Source organism: Varanus komodoensis, unplaced genomic scaffold (genome assembly GCF_004798865.1).
Source record: "Varanus komodoensis strain SLA01 unplaced genomic scaffold, ASM479886v1 scaffold12, whole genome shotgun sequence".
NCBI lineage: Eukaryota > Metazoa > Chordata > Lepidosauria > Squamata > Varanidae > Varanus > Varanus komodoensis.
The window spans coordinates 14,257,936-14,284,363 of NW_025335349.1; the positions used below are offsets into that span (position 1 = coordinate 14,257,936).

The window sequence follows — 26,428 nt, forward strand, 5'->3', positions numbered from 1 at the left end:
ACAGAAGGTTGAATGGTCAATTAACATTACCTGTTAACTCTCTCTGAACTTTTCACCAATACCTCCCCAACCAATGCCACCAGAGTAACTTGGAAGGCAATAACCTCTCAAAAGGAAGGGACAATACAGTTCAAAAGAAACTATACCTAGATACAAAAATTTGACACTGCAGGCTCTAAAACAGCAGAATATCCTGAAAAGGGGTCCAGATGTACAGGAAAGCTACAGAGAAGGTAGTTGAAAAGTCCATTCATAAAACTTTTATTCCACTTACATCAACTTAATACACATGTTCTTAACAGTTATGCTTAGATTGTTCATGAAAATTTTCAGGAGACATTAAACAAAGCTAGCCATCATCTCAAGTTATTTCCCTGTTAACTATTTTTACAGCACATGCATGTTAGGCAAAGTATCAAAAAAAATCACAAAAGCAAAACCCTAAAAAAGTTAAATACATGGGTTTGTTTTACTGCTGTGCTTGATATACAGTGTAATTATGGATATCAAGCATTTCATTTTTACTGCATCTTTACTTGTACATTTGTTCTTAGGTTGCCTAAACCATTTAAATACAAATAAATTGTGTAGCAAAAATAATGAAAGCAACAGCAGGTAACTTTACAAGTAATGGAATGTGAACCATTTCTGCCCTTCCCTAGAGAAAGTTCATTGGGTTAGCAAACCACCTTAAGGAACACTTTTCAGTTGCAATCAAAGATGTATACTTGGACTGCAGATTCCACAGATTGACATGATTGACATGTAATATCCATGGGACATTAATTTTTCTTTGCTGTGTATTCCACCTTTGAAGTACCCACATTCACTACACCTGCGTGGTTGCAACCAATCATCCCTTTTTACCACTGTGACAGACCAATATGCAAGCAGTTTTTTTTCTTTGCTCAACATAGGAAGCTGTTTAACATTGGCTTTTGTGGGAAGCCACAAAGTACCAAGAGTACTATGCCAAACATGTAAAACTTTTATAAAAATTCCACATCCCTATATTGGCCACCGTGGATGAACAAAAATTCCCCGAATGTTAACTGGCTCTATTCCCCTAATATTAAACATAAAACCACATGGGAAATATAGAAATCCAAATAGAAGTAACATAAACCTGTCATAAATCGTAAACAAAAACTATTTGTGGGACAGCATGGATGACAATGGTCTACTGTGTAAATTTTAGAATGAGGCAGACAAAAATTGGAAGGCTGGTTAATTCTCCCCTCCTTCTCCTGCTTCAGCTTCATCTCCTTGGGTATCTGATGTCCACAACTGTTTAAGGAAAAATGTAGTCATGTGTTATTAAAGCTTTACTTGTAGGAACTAGTATTAGCAAACAAATACTTAAGAAATAGCTTTCCTTATCTTAAGAAAAGGCACTCTTTCAAGAGCTACTAAAAGGAGTGAAGCAACCCTGTGTGACATATTTTATTTATAATTTGACCTCATCTTTTTTTATTCAACCCTTGTCTGACAATTTAGTGAACAATACTTAAGACTGCTTTCTCCTTGCTTGTATAAATTGGAAAAAAATATTCAAGTACTTACTGTCAAATTGTCTCTCAGTAACTGCATTATTAGTGTGCTGTCTTTGTATGACTCTTCACTTAACGTATCGAGTTCAGCAATGGCTTCATCAAAAGCCTGTGGTTAAAAAGGAAAAAAGATTACACGTAAAACTTGTTTTTAAAGTGTTATATTTAGTGTGATAATCAGACTATAACTTACAGTCTTTGCAAGGGAACAAGCTTTCTCTGGAGAATTCAGGATCTCGTAATAGAAGACAGAGAAGTTTAGAGCCAATCCTAGTCTGATAGGATGTGTTGGCTGCATCTCTTTTTTGCTGATTTCAAAAGCTTCTTGATACGCCTGTTGAGACTGCTCCACTATCCCTTAAAACCAAAGAGTAAAAACCAAGTTAGCAGTCAGTCATGTTTATGTATACAAATATAGACTAGAATTCTTTAAAGGACAGTAACTTTAGCTTTAGAAATTTGTATTTTAGAAGATTTAAGTAATATTTCCCCCAATATACTACTGTTCAGAGAAAAATGTATATACCTTTGTCTACTGTTAAAGAGAACACTGAAGAATAATGACACCAAAACTCTCACTTCATACAAGCAAATTAGTCATATTTAGAGATCTAAGTAGCTTTAATATTGCTGTAAACATGCTACGTACAATTCATTTTTTACACGTTTTCAGATTTAAATTCTGTGAAGAGGCAGAGAGAAATGCACATTGATTGTGCAAGGTTCAACAGGATTCTGATGAGTATGCCACAAGGGGCCACTAGCTATCCAAATGGCTGAAGAGCAATTTGAGAAGTAAAAATGCTACATTTAGTTGAAGAATGCCAGGAATCCTTCTCTTCCATAGTGTACTACTAAGATCTCCTAGCAGTTGGTCTTTGCGTTCATGGTAGCACTGCTTTTTAAGTAACAAGAAGAAAATTCATTTAAAGACAGAGGCCTGGCTTAACTCTTTTAGTAAAATTTGTCTTACCTGAAGTGTAAGACTATGGAATACTGAAACATTTGCAAGTACAAAAAGGTAAAGTGGCTAGCAACTGCACCATGGAGAACCTGAATAATAATCACATTGCTATAAACAAGTGAAATGCTATACTGTAATTCATTAACAGGAAAACAGCATTCAAGCTGCAAGTAGTAATAAAGCTCTTCTACTGGAAACTGTCTAGCTACAGCTGCAGTAAAATGCCTAGTTTTGCCTACTGATGTGTGAATGAAGAAATGTAACCTACAACATGCATAGTAAACCACTTCTTTGGATAAAGGGACATGGCCACCTCAGGTAAAAGAAAAGTTAGAGACAAGTTGTATTAATGAAATATTTCAAAGGATCTTTCAATGGACAGAAATTTTTAAAAAAGAATGATTCCTAGGAAAGTACACACAAAACATTTTCATATAGCATGTATGAACAGAAACAGTCTTCTACAGTGGCCAGGGAGTAACAGAGGATATATGCTAGAATTGACTACTTAGACCAGAAATGTGTTTATAAAGGCACTGAAAACAGTTATTTACCAGTGCCTTGAAAAATTGAATGCATTCTGAACAACCACATATGGGCAAGCAGCAAATGATGCTTTCATTTGCTTATCCTCCTAGCACCAGTCTCCAAGATGCCTTTCACCATCTGAGAAACAGTTTGGCATTATGGTGGTTATGAAAACCCAAAACATACAAGTCAGTACCCAATGGAGCTGCTGTACTTCTGCAGGACCAACTACTCCCACAATGTGGAGAGTTAGTATTTCATAAAGTTCAGAAAATGAGCAGAATGCACTATTTCTTGATCAGTGGACTCATCTTTTTTCAAGCTCTGCTGAACTATCCCAATCCAGAAGAAGCATGTTTCTGCCAGTTCTCGGCTGCTTTAACTACTGTTGGCTCCATTCTGGTGTGGGTCCCACTGGTATAAAGTATAGGCAGTGCCTACTGAACAAAAACCACCATAAGCATTCATTTCCTGAAAGCATGTCTATGGCAAGTGACATTGACAGATGCAAACTGAAGGCTTAGCAAATTTTAATTTGCAGGATTGCTTTTAGGGCATTTTCCTAGGTTTAAAAAGTAAAGAGCAGATTGCGTAACCTCATAAATTGAAGCAGAACACCTAAATTTAATACTAATTGCAAAATTGTACACTTGGAGTAATATAAATCATTCAAAAATCAAGATTTGTAACTAGCTGAAAAATTAGGAAGACCACAAAGTAGCACCCTAAGTCTTCCTTGTTTTCCAACTTATAACTGAGTGATGATTTTTTAAAAAGCGGAATGTTTTGTATTATCTAAAAAGGAATCCCGAATGAATCATGCAATTAAGATTACAGTTCACTCCATTACTCCTTTTTGTAAACAGATATAGCTTAATTTGGGAATATATTCAATGTGGTATTTCTAATGGTGACAGGTAAGAGTTGGCATCCTATACAAAACACTACTTAATACACCTCAAATTCTATGCTTAGTTTTACATAACTGTTTAAGATTGATGTAACAGTGAGCAGATAGAAAGAAGATAACCACATAAATTCTCCATTCTGAATGAAGAGTAAGATGCCCTCAGCTTCATTAGATTACAAAAAGCCTGAGAATCAATATAATACTCCTGCAGAAGTAATGCAGATAAGAATCAGCTAATGATAAAGATCATCCAAGGATAAAGTTGGGGTCTTAAGAAGAGTTTTGGTGACTCACTTGAGATATTCAACTGCAGAATAACTTTACTTCTCAGTCCCTTAAACCAGCATTATCTGATGTTCCACCATTATATTCTTGTCAATGCGGTTGTGTAAGTATAGGAAGGAACTAGAATTGGAGACCCAGGGGTGGGGGCACTGTAAATATTCCCCTGTTAAGCCAGGATCTTATATTTCATTGTTAAGTTCCCTTTCTCCTGCCAACATAAACTTAAGACAGCTGCTAAGTGAATACTCTCACAAAGAAATCAGCATAGTGCCCAGACTGTCATCCACCCTAGTAGAATGTATTTTCCCCCATGCCACAGAGTAAGATTCCCACTCAGCTCAACAGCAATCAAGGCACTCTACCTCAGGTTTATCACCTCAGTGAAAACTAGGCCGCAATCCCCCTTACAAGACAAGAGAGACTACATAGATGAATGAAAGAATATTGTCTCAAGAACAAACCGTTACCAGTACATGTCACCTCACCACTTTCCAGCATGCGGATGGGAGTGAGAAACTGGTATGAGGCCTGCAGTACTGGAAAGCAGTGGCCACTTGATGGTTACTCAACTGCTAATGAATTGCCTATGATATAGGAACCATTTCCTATAATTGCATCATTACTACAATTATCTCATCTTCACAGGAATATAGGAAATGTCTGTTCTATACCATAGAGACGACTAGTACAAACCCCAGTTTTATTGACTGCTAATTTACTCCATACTGTTTCCAAATTACATTCCACTGTTTAAACAAAGTGACTTTGTTCATTCAAATACAGTTTACAAGCTTCACTCAGGTGATCCACAGAAAAATTGATTTTACTCACAAGATCAGGCATATACACTATGTTAAATATGGAATACTATGATTATTGAAATATATTTAAGTAGGATATCAATTTCCCACTTAATTTTCCTAGCAAATTTCAAGTTGTCTGTGAACAGAGTGCTTTGAAACCCACTGCTTTAAAGTATAATCCAAGTATAAAATCCAACTGGCATATGGGAAGATATGAAATAATGACAACAGAAGTATAAAGAGATGAAAATGAAGCCAATGGAAGTAATTGGGCATGCTTTTACTAGCCAGGAAGCAGCACATCAAGATTTAGAAGTTACAGTTTAATTATTCATGATTTAAAGGATATAAAAGACTAGTAAAATTGTTTTCCTCCACAAGAACATGGCTTAGCAGTTCTAAAGGAAATTACTGTTCTACTCAGCACAGTATTTAAAGACTTGAAAAAAATTCAAAGGTGAACTCTAGTGATAATACGAAGATTCAAAAATACCCTAAAAATACAAGTTAAAAGCAAAGTCCTCGGGTTAAAAGCAAAGTTCAGTTTCTAAGAACATCCTTAAGTTGAATTTGTATGTAAGCTGGATCATACAAGTCAGCCAAATGTTTGTCTTAGTATATGTATATATTTTACCTATGTATATAAAACCCTTAAGAAACACTTCCATATTCACTAAAACATCTTAAACACAATATAGCATTGTAATAATAACAATACAGTAACATTAAAGTAACTATAAGTACTGAAGAGAGAATCTGTATATATGTGTGCATGTATGTATACAGTATTGTAAAAACAAACAAAAGAACAGTTCTTAAAACAGTTTATAAAACACTGATTTGAAAAAGTGTCCTAAACTGTTAAGCTAGGTCACCATCATTCTTGTATAGATTATAACAAGATCATGAATATTAAACATTTGAGCACTTTAAAGAGCTGTATTTTGTTTGTTCATTTTCCATCTTTTTTCCTTTCAATGAACTCAAGAAGGCTTATGTAATTCTCTCAATCTTATACTCACAACAACCACCCTATGAGGTAGGTTGGGCTAAGAGTCTGCAACTGGCCCAAAATTACCCAGTTAGCTTCATGGCTGAGGGGGTATTAGAATTCAGGTCTCCTGAGTCCCTGCCCTGCACTTATGTACTATATCACACTGGCTCTCTAAAATAAAGGGGCAGACATATGACAACTTCTTATTGTAGTTCAGCAATACAAGATGCCTATAGATTCAAGTTCTGGAACCTTGGGAGTTTGGACAAGATTTAAAAAGCCAGGTTGGATCAAACTAAAGGCCAGTCTACTCTAGCATTCTGTTCCAGCATGGCCAACCAGATGCCCAAGAGCAGTCCAGATGCAAGACATGAACACAATAGAACTCTCCCAGTCATGTTCCTCAGCGACTGGTATTCAGGGAAGTTGTGCATATTTCTGCATGCACCTCCACCTTTTAAACTCCAACTTCAACCAGAAAATATTTCTCCAAAATACTAGACATCCTAGTCAACAAGATCCTATCACTTCATTCTACTCAAATTGCAGGTAAATTTTAAAAGGGGATATTTGCTTTGTAAATTGATGGGAGGACAAACTTCCCTTCCCACCTTAACCTATGCAGCCTCTCTTCTGTTCTGGTCATCTAAACCTGTCAGGGAGAAAAGGACTTGGAATAAACCTATGCTTGTGATGTCAAGCAGGGGTTTGAATCCAATGGGCCTTCACAGCCCCTTCTAACTCTACTATTCTATGATATATACTAAAACCAACAAAAAGGGCTCCTTTGGCTCTATCACAAACAAGAAAAAGACCAAGGAAGGGGAAAACCTGATGCTTAGAGAAAAGGATGAATTGTTAAATAGGTGATGGAGAAAAGGCAAAACTACTGAATGCCTATTTTGCTCCACCCTCCTCCCACAAATTCATCCTGTTATTGTATCAATAAATGATATAAAATAAGGACTTCCAGTCCAGGGTAGGTAAGGAGAGTTACAGGACATATAACTACTTTAAAGTCAGTTCAAGTCTCCAATAACTGTTTGTTCACTTACATCTCTAGGTGCTTATTTATCTTTGCCTTTATAAGCTGCCAAACAGTCCAAAAATATTCTCTGTTGATGGAACTAGGGAATATTATTTCAGAGCTGTTACCTTTAATCTCACAGAGAGCAGGTGAAGTGCCAGAAAATTTGATACAAAAAAATGTTTTTATCTGCAGACAAGTCCTTCTGATGTCAATACTAGACAAAGTTCTAGAACACTCAGTCAGTTGTGTAAGCATTTAAAAAGGATAGATTGACTAGCAGGAGCGAACAGGGTTTGTAAGGAGTAAGACATGCCAAAACAACCTAAAAAATAGGGTTACAAATTTAGCTGACTATGGGAATGCTGTACCTATACTGTATCCTTGATGTTCTTGTTGACAAGATGATAAACTGTTGGCTGGATGTTACTACTGTTAGATGAAGCAACAGCTAAACAATCATATTCAATGAGTGATCATTCATGGCTGTGCATCTTCCTGGAGGGAAGTGTTGAACAGAGTGATGAAAGGCTCTGTTTTAGACTCTTGTGCTTTTCAACCTTTATTAGACAAAACTTGGAAGGATAGCCAATACCATAGAAAGAATCAAGATTCAAAAGGATCTGGACAGGATGGAATGCTGAGTTAAAACTAACAAGTTAAAATTCACTAAAAGTAAATGTAAAACTTTTATGGTTAAGTATAACCACACCACTTCAAAAGGCACAAGTGTAGACAGGGCAGTATAGCTGCAGTGTAAGTCAAAAGAAAGTAGATTTCTAAGTAGGTCAGAAACTTAAGAGCCTACAGTGCAATATAGCTGTTGAAAAAACAAACAAAAATGAATGCCATTTTAGGCTGCATTAACAAAAGCATAGTGATCATGTTAGAAATTGTTCTATTCTGCATCAGTCAGGCTGTATTTTGCATATTGTGCTCAGCTCTGGGAACTACATCCCACCTTTTTTCCTTCCAAGTAACTTGGAGCAGCTACCTAATTCTCTTTCAAATGAGAACGTGTCAATTTCTAGAAGCAAAGTCCAGTTGGAAACAGTTGAAAGTTTGGTGGGTTTATCATAAAGATTGATTGATTGTTTATTTAGAAGATTTATATGCTGCCTACTCTAGCAAAGGCATCCCTATTAGGTGACATGATTGTAGCCATCAAGAATCTGAGAGGTTGTCATGCAGAAAATGAAGCAGAGTTGTTCTGTTGTTCCAGAGGGCAGGCCTAGAATTAACTGCTGTCATGTTGCAAAGGGGAGATTTCAACAAAGCTTTAGGAGAAACTTCCTAACAATGTGGGGCTGTTTGGCAGACTGTACTGGAAAGCTGTGGGTTCTTCTCTGGAGGTATTTAAGCAGAGGCTGCATGCCTATATGCCAGGCATGCTACAGCTACTTCTTGTCTTGCAGAGCCTGTATTAAACTGCATGTTACACTATATGATCTTCAAGGTCCTCTTACTTCTGAGCACCACTTGCAACTGATTACTCACCTCCAATTTTTTCACACCATACTGAAAAAGACTATGATTAAGATGAGACACAAAAACAAGTAAGATGACTGGATTGGAAAGGGGAACTGCTGCAAGCAAGGACAAAAAAATGGGAGTGTATGTCTTTGGGGGAAAGGGCAAGATTGCCATTTAGTCTTTCTAATACTGGTTTTGAAAATAGATGCTTCCTGGACTGTGTTGGGGTGCACCAGGAAAGTGGGGGCAGTATTTTATTTCCAGAAAGAGACCTGGAACAGACAGCCTTATAGGGAACGACATGACACATCCAATTATTCCTTCTCCTGAACAGGATGAACAAGCAGCCTCTTAATAGGTGGCAGAAAGGCATTTTGCATGTGTTAAGAAGAATTTCCATTACATTCTTGCTGCCTGGTAAAATTGTGTTTTGGCTACCCATACCGCTTGAGCCCCAGTGTAACAACTTGCTAAATTAGATCTTACTCCCCTTCCAATTTGCCCTTGCCCTCTGCTTCCAGCCCTTTGTTGCACTATTGCTTCCCACTCTGTACTCACCTGTGTCAACTGGTTTTTTCCTCTCTGGCTCCTTGGCACCCACAGAATTCATTTTCTCTACTCAGCTGTTCCACTCTATTTTTTCTTGACTGACCAACCCCTTGATCTTCTTTTCTCCCCATCATCCACAATATCCAGATCAGGCCTTAGAACCAAGTCATACCACACCCTTGCTGGTGACCTGTTCTTCAATACCTTGCTGGTCTTGCATGTCCGCACTGGCTACATCTGATGTTATCCACAGATTATCACATCTTGCAACCACTCTAACTTAGTCCATATTATTAGATTTCAGTGACATGGCAACTGCACCAAACTCTGACAATGAAATTGCTGATTATGCTGAGTTCTATTTGTCAGCTTGAGATCGGTCACTGCCATTCTTTTAAAAAGCTATTAGCAGCCATTTAGCATTAACAAGGGACAGAATCCATTTTTTACTAGCACTAAGAGTCTCGATCCATTAGTCTTACCTGAAAGTTCACTTGTCAGGCAGACCATTACTAATCATCAAGAATATTTCTGCAGCAAGCCCCCAAGACAATTGTACAATAGTGATAATGGACTAGGCTATGTACTTTGACATCCTGTTGCCTACCTATTATAATTTGGCAACTTACATTAATTTGTAATAAGCAAATCATATTTGTGTGTCAATATGAAAATCAAATCATTTACACCAAGGCCTTAAAATACATGTTCCATTACTGTAGAACTCAAATCATATTTTCTTTGTTGATTTGTTATGTATCAACAGCCTCACCAACAGTTACTCAACACAAATTCACTAGAAGTTAGGTATTAAGCCAACATACTGTACCTTTCTTGTCATCACCAGCAGCAACCTCAGCCAAATAACGGTAGTAGTCGCCTTTCATTTTCAAATAGAAGACTTTGCTTTCTGCTTGTGTAGCATTAGGAATCAAGAACTTTTCCAAAAGAGACTGCAATTAAGAACCAAAGAAAGTAGTGAGCAGGCTTTACACAGTGAAATTACTGCAGAATGTTTATATATTTGTTAGCTTCTGGTCATTCAAATTCACAGTATATTCAGAAAATGTCTTCTCATCAGCAGAAGCAATAGAAAGCACATGATTATAAAATGTTAGAATTTTTTATCCTACCACTGCAAAACAATTGCTCACAATCTGCTTACATGCACACACATGTTAAGTATGTGTGACCTAAAAAATAAAACAGCAGATGCAAGCTATGTTTTGGCATGGTTTTCTGCCTGGCCGCCCAGGGACAACTTATACTTGCCATTTGACAAATAGCTATTTACCTATTAGGTTGCAGTTAGTCAACCAACCAGCCCCCTCCCCAAACAAGTGAAAGCTTATTGTGCGGAAGCTAGTTGATGTAATAGGGGTGCAGGCAGCCACTCTCACTGCAGTCTAGCAGTCTGACCTGTTGTGTCTAAAGCTATGCATAGAAAAGGGGTAAGTCTTATAGAATTTGGCTTCATCTACTTTTAAAAATCCTGGAAGTCTTACTTTAGGGTGCAATAATTTAGTCTTGTGCAGGCACTACAACAGGGCTGCTCCAATGAATCTTAAACTTTAAGGCAAAGCACCAGTCTGACTGAAAAAGGAACCTTCTGCAGAACATCAAGTACTGTTAGTTTCTTAGAATCAAGTGATGTTTCTTCAAAATAGATTCTGCCTATTACTTCTATTTTTAATAGTTTATTTAGTAGTTTATGTTAGTAGTTTTAACTGATTTCTCTAGCCCCCAAGCTCAACACAATTGCCAGAAATTCTACTGTCAGGACTCATACAGCCCTTAATCTAAACATTGCAAAGTGGTTGTACCTTCCTACCCAGTTGAGGAAATTATTCAATATGCAATCACTCAGATAAGACTTGAGAGATGCTGGTCATGGAAGTGCCCCCAACAGTGGATGCCAATCCTCAGCTACAAAGAAACCACAAATACAAAATGCAGCTTCCACACAACTTCTGTAAGATTTAAAGGGCCTCTCAGGAACAAAACAATTAAGATAAAACTCAACAGTGACAGAAGTATCTAGCTTTAACACTAAGGACTTGTTATTATAGTTTCAATGATGAAATGTTACACTGAGGGAATATGCAGGTGTTTTTACTATAAATAGCTGTCAGTACTGAAATCTATCAAAAATCAGAATATGCATTTTCCCAGCTCTTTATCATCCAAAGTCAAACATATGTATCCACAAACTTTTAATATGACATAGTTCCATTTTTTATTTGAACAAAAGTGCTGAAACACTGAAGTCAAAATACTGTTGTGATTATAAATTGAGATTGCCAGCTATAATTTTAATGATGTGCCATTACTGACAGCAATCCAATGACAATATCCTATCTGCATGTTTCCTGAAATAGGGAAATTTCTCACAATAGAAACCCAAAAAATCTTCAAAGCAGCTTAAGGGCCTGTAACAGGAATGGACACTGAAAGAGAAACTGCTGCCAATGCAGATGGAATCAATTATCAAGTTGTCTATATATGAAATCTAGAGCTGGTAACACCCATTAATCCTTTTAAAATGGTAACTCATCTTCCATTCAGAGATAGCTCCATTTAAGGTGAAGAACTCTAATCCTATTCAAGTTGCATCTTCCAAGCCAAATTATTCCAATGTTTGTTTTTAGACAGTTGTATGGATAATAACAAATACAGCTACATTAGATATTATTCTAATACTACCTAGGTGAGAAATCAATTATTTTGTCTTTTGCAAGTGAGGCCAGTGTTAATTGTGCAAGATATCTCATAAGGCCTCAAAAAGAAAAGCTCTTCCACTTGTGCTTCAAATAGCTGGAGAATGAAAAATGACTATCTTTAATAAAGAATGAACATTTGAAAAAAAGCACTTGAAAAAGCAGCATAGCAAAACAAGCAAACAATTGTTCAGTAAGTAAATCTAAAGAGTGATACAAAATGTAGATCACATCAAACCAAGAGTTAATGTGGTAGCACAGCTACCATCAGGAATTCAATGCAGGTAAGTGGGCTGGCAGAGGAGGGATGGAGCATTCCAAGCAGGTTGTCAGAGGAAGGATGCCCCTTCCTTTGGGTCTGACAAAGAAATGAAGTTTTCCATCTTGTTTCTGCCAGCTGCAAGCAGGCTGATTTTTTTTTTTTTTTTACGTATTAGTAGCTTTAGAGATTTTATTTTATTTTAAATAAGGCTTATTATTTAAGATACTTGATGACATAAACGTATACTATTTATTTTCTTGAAGGGGGGGAATGCACATTTTTAGAGCAACAGCAGTTATTCAAGCTTAGGATTTATATGCATTATATATAAGCAAGAAATTCATCCTGCTTTTGACTGCATAGCCTTTTGACATATGAACAGAGAAGGACCTTGTGTTCTACAGAGCCAGAATGACATGAATGATACAGTAAGGTCTGTACCAGTAAAACTCATGTTAAAAGGGGGAAAAAAAGGTGGATGAGTGAAAATGGGGCTAGCAGAATGCAACATACTATGGGGCAAGAAGCTGGCAAGGATACTGTATGTCAACATACACAAGGATATGTGTATGTCAACTACAGAATATTGATCCCCTCTAATGTAGATGAGAACACACCTGCTTGACTTCTGGGCACCAGTGACTGTTGCCTGCATCAGCAGCTCTACAGTCTCTGTCTAATTAATAGAATTAATTAGTTTGTAATGTAAATTAGGTAATACAGCTCAAAGACAAGTATGTGGATTACACCAACTGCTACTGGACAATACTCAATGCTATTTGTTAACACTACAAGAAAATAACACATTCACTCAAGATTTTTTTGTCCATTCATAACAACTTGTTAATGGCAGAATTATGGTTGAAAGCAAATTCAGTCCATAGCTTTTCCAGTAACATATGAAACTGCAGCACATGGGCTTGCAGGAGAGAGCAGCAGCCAGGTATGTTTAACCCTTTCTCCACCTTCCTCTTTCCTCTTCAACCTGCTATTTCCCCAATTTTTTCTCTACCCATTCCAACACAGCAGTCACATGTGCAACTGAATCCTTGGCTGGAGAAGAGCAGCCAGGCAGAAGGGTTACAGAGAAAGCTGTTAGGATAGGAAGATATTTTAAAGAATATAGACCAATAGCCTAATTAGTTCAGTTTTTTTATGCCTGCAGCGGCCAACCAGACTTCTATGGGAAGCCCCAAAGCAGGAGATGAGCACAACAGCATCTTCTCACCTGTGTTTTCCAACAATATTGCCTCCAATGTAACATTCAGGTAATATTTAGCCTTATAAAGCCTCATGATTAACATGATTCTCCCTGACTCAGTAACAATCCCCTTAAAATTATCCCTATTGGGGGCCATTCACTTTCTCCACACAGCTGATATTTTTGCCTCTAATTATGTTCCCGCTTATTTGTCATTTCTCTAAGCTAAGCCCCTAATGTTGAAAACAAGCCCCCTTTTTACTCTTTGTCATCCTGTGACCTCCCTCTGAATTTCCACTTGCCACCAAATATGTAGTTCTTGCCTGTTTTTCCTTCCAGCATTCTAGGGTTCATTCAACAACTGATCAGGCAGAGACACAAGTACTGGTTGATCACACAGTACAGTAGGTTAATTTAGAAAGTAACTAGGTTGTGCCCTTGAGTTTACATATTCATAATTTTAGATCTCATAAACAGAGCAGTATAGTAACCAATTATACTTGGCCCTCCACATTTGTGGGGGGGTTTAGGGGTGCAGGACCCCTACAAAAGTGGAAAAGCCACAAATATCTCTATCTCCCCCATTTAACTCTACATACTATTGACAATACACGTACGGGATTGCTTCTCCCTCCCTGTCTTTGCACCCACTGGTGTTGCTGCAGCAATGGCTTCACAAATTTCCCTTTTTTCATGATATACTATATATACCAGTGTATAAGGTGATCCCCAAATCTGACTTTGCTATTTTTGGTTTCAAGGGCTGCCTTGTATGTTGATATATATTTTAATAACATGTGGAACAAGCAACCAGGGAGTATTTTTCAGAAAAATACCTGTATATATTGGATTATTTTCTAGTCTACAGGCATTGTCTGCATTTTCTGCAGTAAGCTGCAAAAGTCCCAAAAATCCCATTTAATTGATGATAGTGGACTTGCAAATAATCAAATCCACAAAAGAGAAAACTGCAAGAGTCAAGGTTCAGCTGTATGAGACTATATCTAGTGCTTTTCCTTGGATATGCAGATAGTGAAAAACCATCTTTTCCATCAAGCTTACTTTCTATAAGGTTAATTCATGCCTTCTAACTCTCCTGTTAAGATGAAGAAATAACCCAGTGGTTTTAGCCATTTCCCATATGCAAAGGCTAATAATGCATTGTGAAATTACCTGGGGATTTCAGTAATTATACTATTGATGAACTGCAATATTACTGTTCCATTTCACATCTAACAAATTGGAACAGTTCACTTGTCCCAAAGAGATCTGATGCTCATTAACACTAATGCACTCAAGAAGAAGAATGCATGGACTTGTTCTATAAAGTTTATTGCTTCTTCCAAAAACCCCAAAACAATTGCAATAATTTATTACAAAATTTAGTTCAAGGCTATAGTATCTTTCATTTATTGTAGATTTTAAAAACAGAGGGCTCCACTTGACCTGAATTCCTTTGTAGGAGATAAGCCTAGCTATCATAATGATTTTTTTCTACAAGAAAATTAGAGATGAAAAAATACCAGTGATCCCCCAATTTTAAATCGGGGTCCACAAGTGTGCTCGTCAAGTGACCACTGACAGTCTTTTGTGTTTGTTTTAAAAGGAGTCCATGGCATTCTCTAGAAACATCTTGCTGCTTCCTGAGCCTCATCACAAGGACAAGCCTACCCACTCCTATGACTACCTTAGAGCTAGGAAGGAGCACAGGAGCTTGCCTATGCAGTTACCCTAGACCTCTTAGGTGTACTTGGTACCTCTGAAGCTCTACAAAATGTCATAATCAAGATAAGACTAGTGGCAAGCCCAAATTTCGGTTAGCCATGATGGTTTCTGGATTTGTGAAGCATTTCCCCCAGCATTATACAGAACTAGTACTTGAACTAGCAGCAGCTGCTACATAGTTTGTAGCTCCATCTTGCCAGGTGTGGGGGGAGAGTGAGACACATTATTTTTTCTGGAGTTCATTCTATTCTAAGAATTTAATTTTGGAACTGCAAGGATGCACCACCACAAAACTTACTCCTTAACAATAACTGATTGAGAATATATCACTTTTTAGCCCTCAGCAATAGCTTTATATTGAAAACTGAATAAAAAGGAAGAATTTGATCGTGTTTAAGGGATGTTGAGCAACAGTGCAGCTTGGAACATTTTTCATTCAATTTAAGAAAAACTCTTGAAAATGAAGTGTGTAGTAAGGAAACAGCAAGAAAAATGCTGCAGCTTTGATACCAATTTTTTTTTCTTGCCTGGGCTCTCAATATATTTTGAAGTAACAGTTTTACCATGTGGACAATTAAAAGTCAAGCTTAACACAGAACTCACTAGTTCACAGAACCATGACTTTGAATTATCTGAATACTCTATATTGTGTTACCCATGTAAGCTGAAGCACTAGTATTTCAAACAATAACTGCACCCATCAGACCATACTATGGTATATCATTGCAGGATAGTGGATTGGAGGTCTTAACTTCCTTCTCTTTCTCCTCCTATATTTTTATTTAATTTATACTGATAATTTTAATCTTATATTTGTAAATCAATGTATTTTTTGTATTTTTGTATTTAATGGTAATTTATTATGTGCTATTGTATTTCAATGTATTTTATCGTGTTGTAAGCCACCCCGAGGTTTCGGCAAGGGGCGGCATAGAAATGTTATAATAATAACAACAACAACAACAACAACAATAATAACTTTAGCAGAAGTTAAGAACATAAGAAGAGCCATGCTGAATCAGACCAAAGAGCCATGCAGTCTAGCATTCTGTCCAAAGTGGCCAAAAAGCTGTTCACATGATCCCACAAGCTTGGTATGAGTTGGATATCACCCTCTTGCCCATGTTCCCCAGCAATCAGTGTATACAGGCATACTGCCTCTAATTCCTAACATTCTAAAACTGTAGTATTCTATTTGCAAGAACTTGTGTCTATCTGAAGAGAAAATCAAAACTATAAGATTATATCCTACGGTTGCAGGAGCAGAAAGCAGCTAATGAAGCTTTCTCTTCCCTTTCTTCACCATGTGCCCCCTCTACCCAACTACAACTCCTCTCCAGATGTTTGTGGGATACTGGTTGGATAATCTGCCTTCCACTCACACCACACCTGAATATAACCTAGAAACACCAGCATACTTCCAATGTAAATATGTTGATGCTTCAATGCTTCAGTGACAAACACTGAGCTACAAATAAGAGACTGCAAGTAAACAGACCACAGACAACAGAATGAAAGGATGAGAAAGCATTACATATACTGGCTGCACCTGCAAAGCCCTTTCAGGCTTTATGACCATCTTTGCTTAAGCTAACCTAATCATGGTTAAAAAATCTGAACTGGGCCTAAAAACTAGAGACCCCTGAACTCGGAGAGATTAAATCAGATGGACAATGTTAATCATTCTGTTCTCATCTAAAAAGGAACGAGTATCCAATTAGAAGCTTTCTTGTATATTTTAACTGATGAACACAACCATTTCATCAGTGAATAGTTGAAGCATGCTTTTCCTCAGAAAGTATTTTAGAAACTTGATAAAAATCTAAGTTACTGTAATGACATTGCCTAATAAGGCCAGGTTTGAAATTAAAGCACCTTCAATTTCAAGTGTTTAAATTGTGCTTAGCAGAGGAACAGATGGATATTAGCCAAAGTTCTTTAATACAGTAGGAATTTTAAAAAATTAATAGTCTTTATGAAGACTGGCCAAATAGCCAACCAATATGGAAAAGCTATTGAGAACTTGAGATCCCTTTATCAGAAAACATGTTATAAAAGCACAGGGAAAAAGAAGAAGAGGAAGAAAGGCTGAGTTGATGTTGAAGTCATGATGTCTATATAGTCAGCCTTGTAGAGGAACAGATGCAGATTCATCCATTACTTGCAAGATATTGTCTGGGGAGCATAGGATAGTTCAGATTCCCAAAGATGAAAGCACCATAGATTCCCTGCCCTCCAAGGCAGCTGGTGCAGAGTTAACAGCACTGGTTGCTCTCCAAGGTCAGAAACATAATTACAAAATGATTAAAGGGGGCATTTGGAGGCACAGGAAGAGGAAACTAGGGTGGCCAGAATTCAAGGCATCGTGCAAGCCTCCAGTGCTCTTCCTCTACACTCTGAAGTGTCATCTCCAGATGGCCAGAAACAGCCATCTAGGGACAATGTATGAGCATGATTCTCTGAGTTTAGAGGTTCCTGCTCCTCTTGACCGAATTGTGTCCTTAAATAGTTTAGGCTAGGGGCAGGCAATCTGGGGTGTTCCTATAATTCCTCACTATTGGGCAAACTGGATAGGACTGAAAGGAAGTGTAGTCCAAAATGCCAAGAGTGCATAAGGTTGCCTTATCCTGGTTTAGACTCCACTTGGTGTCATGTAAATTTTCCTGAAGTTCAAGACAAATCTGGGCTAACTACTGGATTTTTTAATGGGGGAATCAGCAAATGAATTTGTCTCAATCACTTAACAAAAGTTACATTTCAGTCTCCTGTTTTAGTTTTTATGCTCCAGACTTTTTTTTTACTATTTTAATGTAAACAAGCTGTGTAATCTTTTCTGATGAACAAGGGTATAAAAATTCCCTAATAACTGAAATAAATTTTATAAAGTTGTTTTAAGTTGATTAGATTTGATATAAACACATTAAAGTCAACATCTCTCTATTCTGGTTCTATTACCCTCTAATACAATGGTACACATACTGAATTGGATCCAGGTTTAGGTGCGTAGAAGTTGGTTGGTGAAAGGAGATGTCCCTCTCCACCCCAGAGCAGCCTGTCCAGCTCTAGAAAATGCTACAGCAAGTCTGAGGATCTGCTGCACTGACTGCTGCTGGGGAAGGCAGATAACCAAAAAACCAGTCAGTGACTCCTTCTGTGAATAGCGTCCTTTCACCCACAGAAGGGTGATCTTGGATCCAACCCACTGAGTGTAGGCTTACATTTCTATGTGCTATTTTAATAAATTCAGCATCTTAAGCTATGTACTTTTTCTGGTATATTACAATTATTTGATTTCTGATCTAAAGAGAATGGTCATATACATTCTATCCCAGAAAGAATTTTTCAACAGCAATTACCAGCTTCTGAGAAGTTCTGAATACTTTAAGCCACAATACATCACAGAGGAATGTACCAAAATGCATTATTTCAATAGATAAGGAACACCCAATGCTGCCAGATTGTGGCTTTTGCCTTCAAGCAGTATTAGTAAAAATGATCCTCCAAAAACACAACACATAGCCAAGAGCAACCTATTATTTTACAACTAATAACTGTTTTCCAACATCTGATATAAAACCAGTGTGTAAAATGATGTTGACTCTGACCAAAAAGCTTAGAGTCTTTTCTAATTTAAACAGCATGGATGAGTCTAGGCAGGCATATGGTAGTAAGGAAAAAGACGGGAATAGTGGTGCAAAAAATTGGAGGATTACAGGGCAAGAAAAAATCATTTGAGCACACACACTATAAAGTTCAATGAATGAGGCAAGGAGGTTGTATAAAGACATGTCTGGAATCACCCGAAGTCTCATCTTCAATGTCAATGGGACTCACTCTCAAAATGGTAGTTCTGGCCTTGCACTTCTGATAGATGATAGAAGGACAATGCCTTGCTCCAATCTCCAGCTCCAAAATTTTAGAATTGTGGGAAAAGAACAGATGCTTCTTTTCATGTTGGCTAGCTTGGAGTTAAGAAAAAACACAGTTAGGCTCCATCTGGTCCAGTGTTAGACTCTGAGGAGCTGCAAAAATTATCCTTCTCCATCCACACTGAAGAAGGAGGCTGGGGCTCCTCTCATCTCTTTGCCAAGGGTGCTGAGCATAAGTATGGACGCTTGGGCTGATGTCACCAGGTAAGGCAACTGATACAAGTTGCATAACACCAGTGGCTGCCTTTCTGACTCATACTTATTAAGATAAAGATGGAAGCCAAAGTGCCATGCATTATATCCTCTCATGCATGCCTTTTATTTCCCCCTTCCCAGCCCTATGTTCCCATCCCAGTCAGATGTCCCTTAAAGCAGTACCCTGGGAAAAACAAATGGCTGTCACTCTAAGCCATTTAGAGTGGCTCCTCCACTACATGCACACAGAAGTACTCTCCACTTTCACATGAGATGTAGCTGGGTTACTGCTGCTGTAAGCTGGTGCCAACCTGCAACAAAGAGGGTACAAAATGTGGCCCAGAGAACGCCCTTATGGCAAATGATATAGTTCAACTGTTGATCCTAACAGTATCTTTCCCAGAGCACTGTCTAAGACAGGAGACCACATGGGACAAATCTAGGCTCCCAAGGACCAAATCTAGCTCTGAATGATCCGCCCGATGGCCATGCACTCCAACCCACTGATCAATCAGTGGCATCCCAACTTCTGTGCAGTTTCCCCCAATTCTAAAAGGTTGAAGTTCCTCTCCTTAGATGCAGATAGTAAGAGCATTAAGCTAAACAAGTTGGTATTCTTGTCTTGTCCTTCTTGCTTTTGGCCCTGATTACAACTTGGAATATGACCCCAAAAGCTTCTCCAAAATGTATTTCATCCCTCAGGCTGAAGAAGGCTGGGCACCCCATCACTTGTGTATGATCTAGGTGAAAAGGAAGCAGGGCCAGGTTTAGAAAAGCAGACCTCTGAGGCATTGGTTTCAATGATGAATGGAAAGAAGTGGACATGTTTGTGTATGTGGGGGGGTGGGGACCAATGGATGGGACTGGACTTTCTAGGTTTACTTCTCCCAAACTGGGAGAATTTTTGACTGTACTACATTATAAAAAACCTGGGTTCTGTCTGTGTTACTACTTACATCTTCAAAAATAAGAAACCAGAAAAGAATATATTGTCAGTAAGAAAACAAGCAGCCCCTTGAATATAACAGTTTTGTTTAAATAGCTGGCATCCACTCATGTAGAAACACTCAGTTTGCACTTCTCACTGGAATGGAGGCAAAACCTTACACCTTGACAAACATGGGGTGAGAGCCACATCTCCACTGTGAGGCATGAAGGATTGGCTCAACAGATGTCTTTCGATCATTTATAGTATGGGATTAGAGAAGCTAAACTATGATCTATTTTAGAAAAATACTTTTTTTAAGTCTACTGGTTTTACTACTTGGACTCAAAATACCCAAATGAGCTCTCCTGAAACTTTACAATTAATATACTATCATCATTTGACACCTTGGTGATGACTTATCTAAGTGCAAATGGTTGGCTTACAGTGTGACAGCCTCAAGCCCTTATATTCCAGTGGGAAAGCAATTTAAGTACTCAGATTTTCATTAGTGAAGGAAAGATGAGGTACTATATGCATTCAAAACTAGCCAAGAGGAAATTTTCATTATATGACACTGACTTGTTTGAGAGACTTTTGGCAAGAAAAAACTGGTTAAAGGAAACAGTGTGGAGATAACATGATATTCACTAGGACAGTGGAAAAGGGAAGCTTCAATAGGGAATGCTAGGTAAGTACTGGCTAACCCAGTCAACCGAAACAAAATATCAAAAATCATTATTCAGTCCTTTTCTTAACATCACATATGATACTTTTCTTAAGTATCATATGTGATACTTAATAGGGTTTTTAACTCTAAGAGAAATGGGCTCTTTTCCCCACACCCATGTACCAACCATGATATTGTTTAGCTAAAACTAAGTAAGGTTCATCTATTAACAGTCAAGCTTTCTTTTCATAGAAATATTATGTAAGTCATCACTTTTTTCAGTTGGTTTTACATGTTGATATCCCAAGAAAAATTAATGACATTCAAAATAAGTACTTCTAAAATTCAGACTCTCAACTTGCACACACTTAATCAGGTATTTCCCTGTTACACAAAATACATGGCAAGTATGCTAATATGAGCTGACAGATTAGTTCTTGTTGAAATGCAGCTATTTTCCAACGCTGAGGTTTGTTCATTTTAGGAAAAATAATGACTAGTACAATAATGGTAAAGTTGCAGATTGTCAAGAATAAAACTGGCACTCCTAGCTTTTCTTCATAATTTTACAAACTAAATCAAGGCCACAGCACAACTAAGCTTAAAGTTGCTATGGTTTAAAAACTACACTCTTAAGGTAAGCCCCCAAGCACTGTTTGCTACTTCCTCCCCACTCTTGCAGAATGTTCTGCAAGGGTGAGTCATTGCTAACATTACATCATCTTATCCAGGGAGGGGCTTGATTTCTTATAGTGAAAATTACAACCTCTCAGAGAGAGTACATACAGCACCCTCTAGATTATGCAGATAGCACACAGTTTGCAAGAAAAGTAGGTAGCAAGTTCCTTACTCCTCCCAGCTGCTCATACAGATTTCATTTAACCTGTTTATGAAATATTACTTGGCTTTAAATGGGAAGTATCACTAGGACAAATTCTTACAGGGACCCAGATGTAAAGTTTAAGTGAGAAGAAAGTCATATCTTCATTTGATTTTACAAAGCCGGCAGGGCAAGAGATTGAGTTTTTTATATAAAGCATCTCTTAAGATTAACATTAAACTACATAAAATGTGCAAATTTTAAAATTATGCAACAGTATGACAAGTTTCATCTGTCTTGAATGTAAACTTTGAGAAACCAAGTTAGACTTAATTCTCACCAGCACATCATTGCAGATTTCCCTTAGTTCAGTCTCAATTTTCTCTCTGTATTCTCGGGCCATTTGCTGCTTTTTCTCAGCACCTTCCGTCTTTTGTTCAATACTTGAGACAACCCTCCAAGATGACCTACGTGCTCCTACAACATTTTTGTAAGCGACAGAGAGAAGATTCCTCTCCTCATTGGACAATTCTGCTCCTTGCTCAGTCACAGACTTCATGCAGGCTGCCATGTCATCATATCTTTCAGCCTGCTCAGCCAGTTTGGCCTTCTGCACCAGCTCGTTTTTATCCATGCTGATTTCTCTGGAGAATGAAAAATATCAAAGTTTTATTCAGGCATCTATCAAGTAAAAAGCATTTGTTATTGAGCTGTATCTTAGCAAGCTAAGGTTTATATACCAGCCTTCCCCAAAACCTGGTGCCCTAGAGATGACTTGGAATCCTTGCTCACCTGTGATGGCTGGAGCTGATGGGAGTTGAATTCCAACATAACTACTGACATAAGGCTGGAGCAGACTGGGGTATTCTGTTCATTTCCAACCCTGCACAAATTTACTTAGGAACAAATGACAATACTTTCAGTGATTTTTGTTCGAAAATCCAGGCAGGGCCACAGGGAATTAAAATGATCTATTAATCTTGAGAATGCAATTCCAAAAGACTTCTAAGCATCAAATGTTATGTTACTTTTGCCCTGCACCGTGTAGTCCAAGGATGCTCCTGGCCCTTTATTTTAAAAGGGCAGTATCAGTATTTTGCTATTTTCAAGACAAACTCTAAGTTCTTTTGGAAGTTTTGCAGTCTGAAGAATTTCATTCCACCATGTTTTGTAAAAGCCAATCATTTCTTTTTCAAAAGCTAACTAACACTAACCCCTTCTTTCCAATCCCACATTTTCATCAATTGTAAAAAAAAGAAAAGAAAAAACCAGAGGCCATGCTGTTCCTCAACCCATTTTATAAAAGCTGCTGAGGTTTAAAAAATTTATTCTTGTACTCCACAACCAAGACCCAAAGGTTTCAAAAATCTATTCTGGTGTTAGTGATTCCTCACACGTAAGTAGCAAAAAAAATTCCACATTTACAATATTTTTATTAGGCTAGGGTGCAAAAATGTGTGAACTCATCCATAATGTAATTCAGGGATAGCACGTTTACTGGAGAAAGATAACGCTAAAAACTTTTAACTGCTTTGGGACCTAGCACGACCAGATTGGCAAGGGAAGACATATATATGACTGTGAGGAGAGATTCTGTTTTTTGCAGAGGAAACGAGTTGCATGTGAAATAACTGAATTATTTCCTGTGCGACTTGACTTTGTAAAATGGTGCTGCTTGGTGCACTCCCTGGCACAGGCGACCACGGGTGTGTTGCCGCAGCTGGCACGGCTACAAACATGGCTTGGGCGGCGGCGGGAGCAATGGGTATAAAAACGAAGCCGACAAAGGTGTTGGCGAAAGGGAAAGCGGGGGGTGGCAGGCAGGAGGAGGAAGAGGACAAGCCAGGCCAGACGCTTGCCATTGCCCCTCCCAGCGCGGCAACCGCCCGCCCGGCTCCAAAGACATGAAGCGCCTTGTCTGGGCTCTTTGTCATGGCGGATTCGTGTCAGAGCCCAGCCCACTTCTGTGCACGTTAATCCCCTTCACCTCCGCCCCGCGCCGGGAGGGGGATGCAGCATCTCCTCCCGACACAGATCGAAGAAAAAAGGGAAGCCAAGGCGGCACCTCCTCGCAGCGGGAAGACCAGGAGACACGCCCGCCCACCTGCCCGCTTCCCTGCCCTGCTCGCTCCTCGCCCTGCGGCTGCGGCGCCGTCCCCGCCCCAAGGGAGCCTCCGTCGCTGCCGCGACCGCGGCTCCTCTAGCCCGCCGCCGCTTTCTTCTCTCCTCCTCCTCCGCTCCCCCGCCCTCCTTTCCTCCCTCCCTGACAAGGAGGGCGGCTGTGCCTTTAAAGGCGCCCCCTCAGATCCCTTATGCGGCGGTAGCAGCGGATCGCACCGGTCTGATGCGCCGCTCCCGGCGGGAGGCCACACCCTAAAAGCCGCTCCGCAGTCGCTCCAGTTCAGCGAGCCGGAGAAGTAGGAGGAGGCCGACGGGGAAGAAACAGGCAGAGAAGCCATCCTACTCCCCAACATGGCGCCCCTCTTTCCCTCCCTCACATGGCACCCCTCATTTTAAGCTCCCCTGCTCCGCCCCCTCAGCAGCCGATGCCCTCATCAAGATAAGGCTCCCCCAACCTCGTAACAGGAGCGGAAGAAAGGAGGGGGGCTACTGTCGCGGCGGGTGCAGGAAAAAAAGAAGGGAAGCTGGAGGATGGTGGCCACACTTCCCTTCATCATGTCTGCCTCACAGGTAGAGTCGTCTTTCTGAGCCGAGGCTTCCCTTCGCCTCCACCCCGTCCTTCTCCCCACCACCTCCGAACATGAAAACAAGCCCCGCGAGTCCCCGCTCGCGGAACAGGGGGCACCGCCCCAGAGCTTCACCTGCTGTCGCCTAGCTCCGGGCAGAAAAAGGGGCGCCGCTTCCTCGCCCCGTTAATATCCCACACGCTCCTTCCTTCCTCCCTCCCCCACAGATAGAGGCGCGGGAAGCTGCCTGGGCAGGTGGGGCCGGCCGCACCTGTACAAGGTCTGAAGGAGGGGCAAGTAGCCGCCGCAGCGGAGGGAATGAATGGCTTTTCCCACCAGGCCTCTCGAGCAAGTCTCGTCCAGCGCAGGGCTAGGAGCCGCCGCCCTTGCGCCCTAGGAAGAAGGGGGCCGGCAAGCCGCTTCTCCTCTTCCCCTTTCAACCGCTGCCCCCTCCGCTCCCACAGTGGTTCCTATTCCTGCCGTTGCAGCTGCCAGCGCCGGAGCCTCTCCCAGCAAGGAAGAAAACAATGCCAAAATTTAAGAAGGGAGGGGAGAAGCGTACCGAGGCAGTTACCTGCGGGGGTCGACAGTACGAGTCTCTAGGCGGGTGACCGGCGCGGACTGTGCCTATATCGCGGCTCGCTCCGCTGCAGCCTCGCTCTCGCTCTCCGAGCGCCACACACGGGGTCTCCGCCAATCACCGCGTCGCAACGCACGGGCAACACAGAGCCCGTGACGTCAAACGGCTCCATGGCAACCGCGCGCGAGCACGCGCTTGCGCCTACACTTCCCCTCCTATCGTTCTCCCACTTCTCTGTCGCGCCTCTCGTCCCTCTCTACCAACGCGATTGCTGCGCCAACCGCCGCGTTCGCGCGGCATCTGACACGCCTTAGTTTCGCTCTCACTGTCCCCCTCCCTTCCGACCGCGGGAGCGCGCCCAGCCTTCCCACCCTCCCACTACTGCAGAGCATGTTCGCTCGCGCATGCGGGAGAGCCGCGCCTCTTCTTCGCCGCGCAGCCGGCAGCTGAGCGAGCGAAGCAGGCCGCACAGGGTGAGGCTGGCCCTTCCGTTCTTCCACCTCGGAAAGGTCGGAGGGAGCCTTACGCTCACGCACGTATGCATACAGACGTGTTCGTTACCCTCGCTGTCCTCGTCATGTGGTGGTACCTGAAGCACGCCAGGCTCCCGTTCCCTCATCAGTTCTCCTCACACCGAGTAGGTGAAATAAACAGCAGCCCCATAGGCACGCGCGTGGGTCACGGCGCGGATCTTCTTTCTGCTTTTCAGCTCTTGGAGGCCTTAAGCCGAGTCTCACTAGTTCAAGAGGAAGTTTTTGAGACAGATACACCTTGGAACATGGTAAAAGTGTTGAGGGGAGAGACACGTTAAAAGCTGGGCCCTTGCTGGGATCCCGATCACCTCCAAATTTCAAGTAATTTCAGAAGCCCAGTTACCCAAAACGCACACCACAACATAAACAAGGTTGGCATCCCTGGACGCTTCCCCACCAGCGTATTTATGTGAATATGCCATGTATGTGAAGATGTTGCTTCTGTGGTATTTGAGGCTGAACAAGCTGGGAAGATAAATGTATTTTTCTAAATATTAAATGTTCAGCTGGGTAAGCGTTGTTACCATATACTTTTCATGTTTCTTTTTTAGGTTTGATTATGGATGTAATAGGTGCCAGAATCCTATGAAATGGCAAGAAAGAATACTGCTTTGAATTAGTAGATTCTCTTTGGAGGATGTTCGTGAGAAATAACATGTACAATCATGTAATGATAATTGTCATTGTGTAAGGCAGGCTATATTAACCTTGCCAACAATCTCAGAATTCAAAAGTATTGCAGCACCACCCACAACAAAAGCCACAAGAGAATGGAAAGAGTAAGAAAAAAAATGGACAGAAGAGGAAGTTAAACAATTCAGCAAACCCATCACCAGTCAACAAATGATAAAAGTATGCTTTTACTGAAGATACCCATTTTTATTTTATTTTTTTGCAAATATGCAACTTCAACTCCAGCTCATGAGACATGTTTTAACATTACCTTTTTTGATACAAGACTGTCCAGAAGTGTTCAATTGAGCAATAAACCAGCAATCTTCCTGAAGCTAGGTTCTGCTGTCACAGTGCTACTGGAAATGAAATAGCAGACAAATGTTTAGAAGTCTAAAGTAAGTGACCAGCATTGTTTAGCTGTGAAAA

At 40.1% G+C, this 26,428-nt stretch overlaps 1 protein-coding gene across 2 annotated transcripts; it reads right to left on the bottom strand.

Annotated features, from left to right (window-relative positions):
- Nucleotides 1-245: 245 nt before the first annotated feature.
- On the bottom strand, nucleotides 246-24,935 carry YWHAZ (tyrosine 3-monooxygenase/tryptophan 5-monooxygenase activation protein zeta). Of its 2 annotated transcripts, none has more exons than XM_044421728.1 (6): nucleotides 24,789-24,935; nucleotides 21,868-22,171; nucleotides 9,913-10,036; nucleotides 1,744-1,907; nucleotides 1,564-1,659; nucleotides 246-1,287 (listed from the first exon to the last, which is right to left on the bottom strand). In XM_044421728.1, the coding sequence occupies exons 2-6, from the start codon at nucleotides 22,159-22,161 to the stop codon at nucleotides 1,228-1,230; spliced, it is 738 nt and encodes a 245-aa protein (XP_044277663.1). In that variant the 5' UTR covers nucleotides 22,162-22,171; nucleotides 24,789-24,935; the 3' UTR covers nucleotides 246-1,227. The 2 variants fall into 2 exon arrangements, with proteins under 2 accessions (XP_044277663.1, XP_044277665.1); XM_044421730.1 differs by having other exon boundaries at nucleotides 24,777-24,898.
- Between the last annotated feature and the right edge of the window lie 1,493 nt (nucleotides 24,936-26,428).

Bases quoted from the DNA above. Each gene is read 5' to 3' on its own strand.
- YWHAZ (XM_044421728.1), bottom strand. From the start codon at position 22,161: ATGGATAAAAACGAGCTGGTGCAGAAGGCCAAACTGGCTGAGCAGGCT. The intron at 1,660-1,743 runs GTAAGTTATAGT...TTTTAACCACAG, and splicing joins CTTGTTCCCTTGCAAAGACT to GCTTTTGATGAAGCCATTGC. The intron at 1,288-1,563 runs GTAAGTACTTGA...TTCCTTAAACAG, and splicing joins TACTGAGAGACAATTTGACA to TTGTGGACATCAGATACCCA.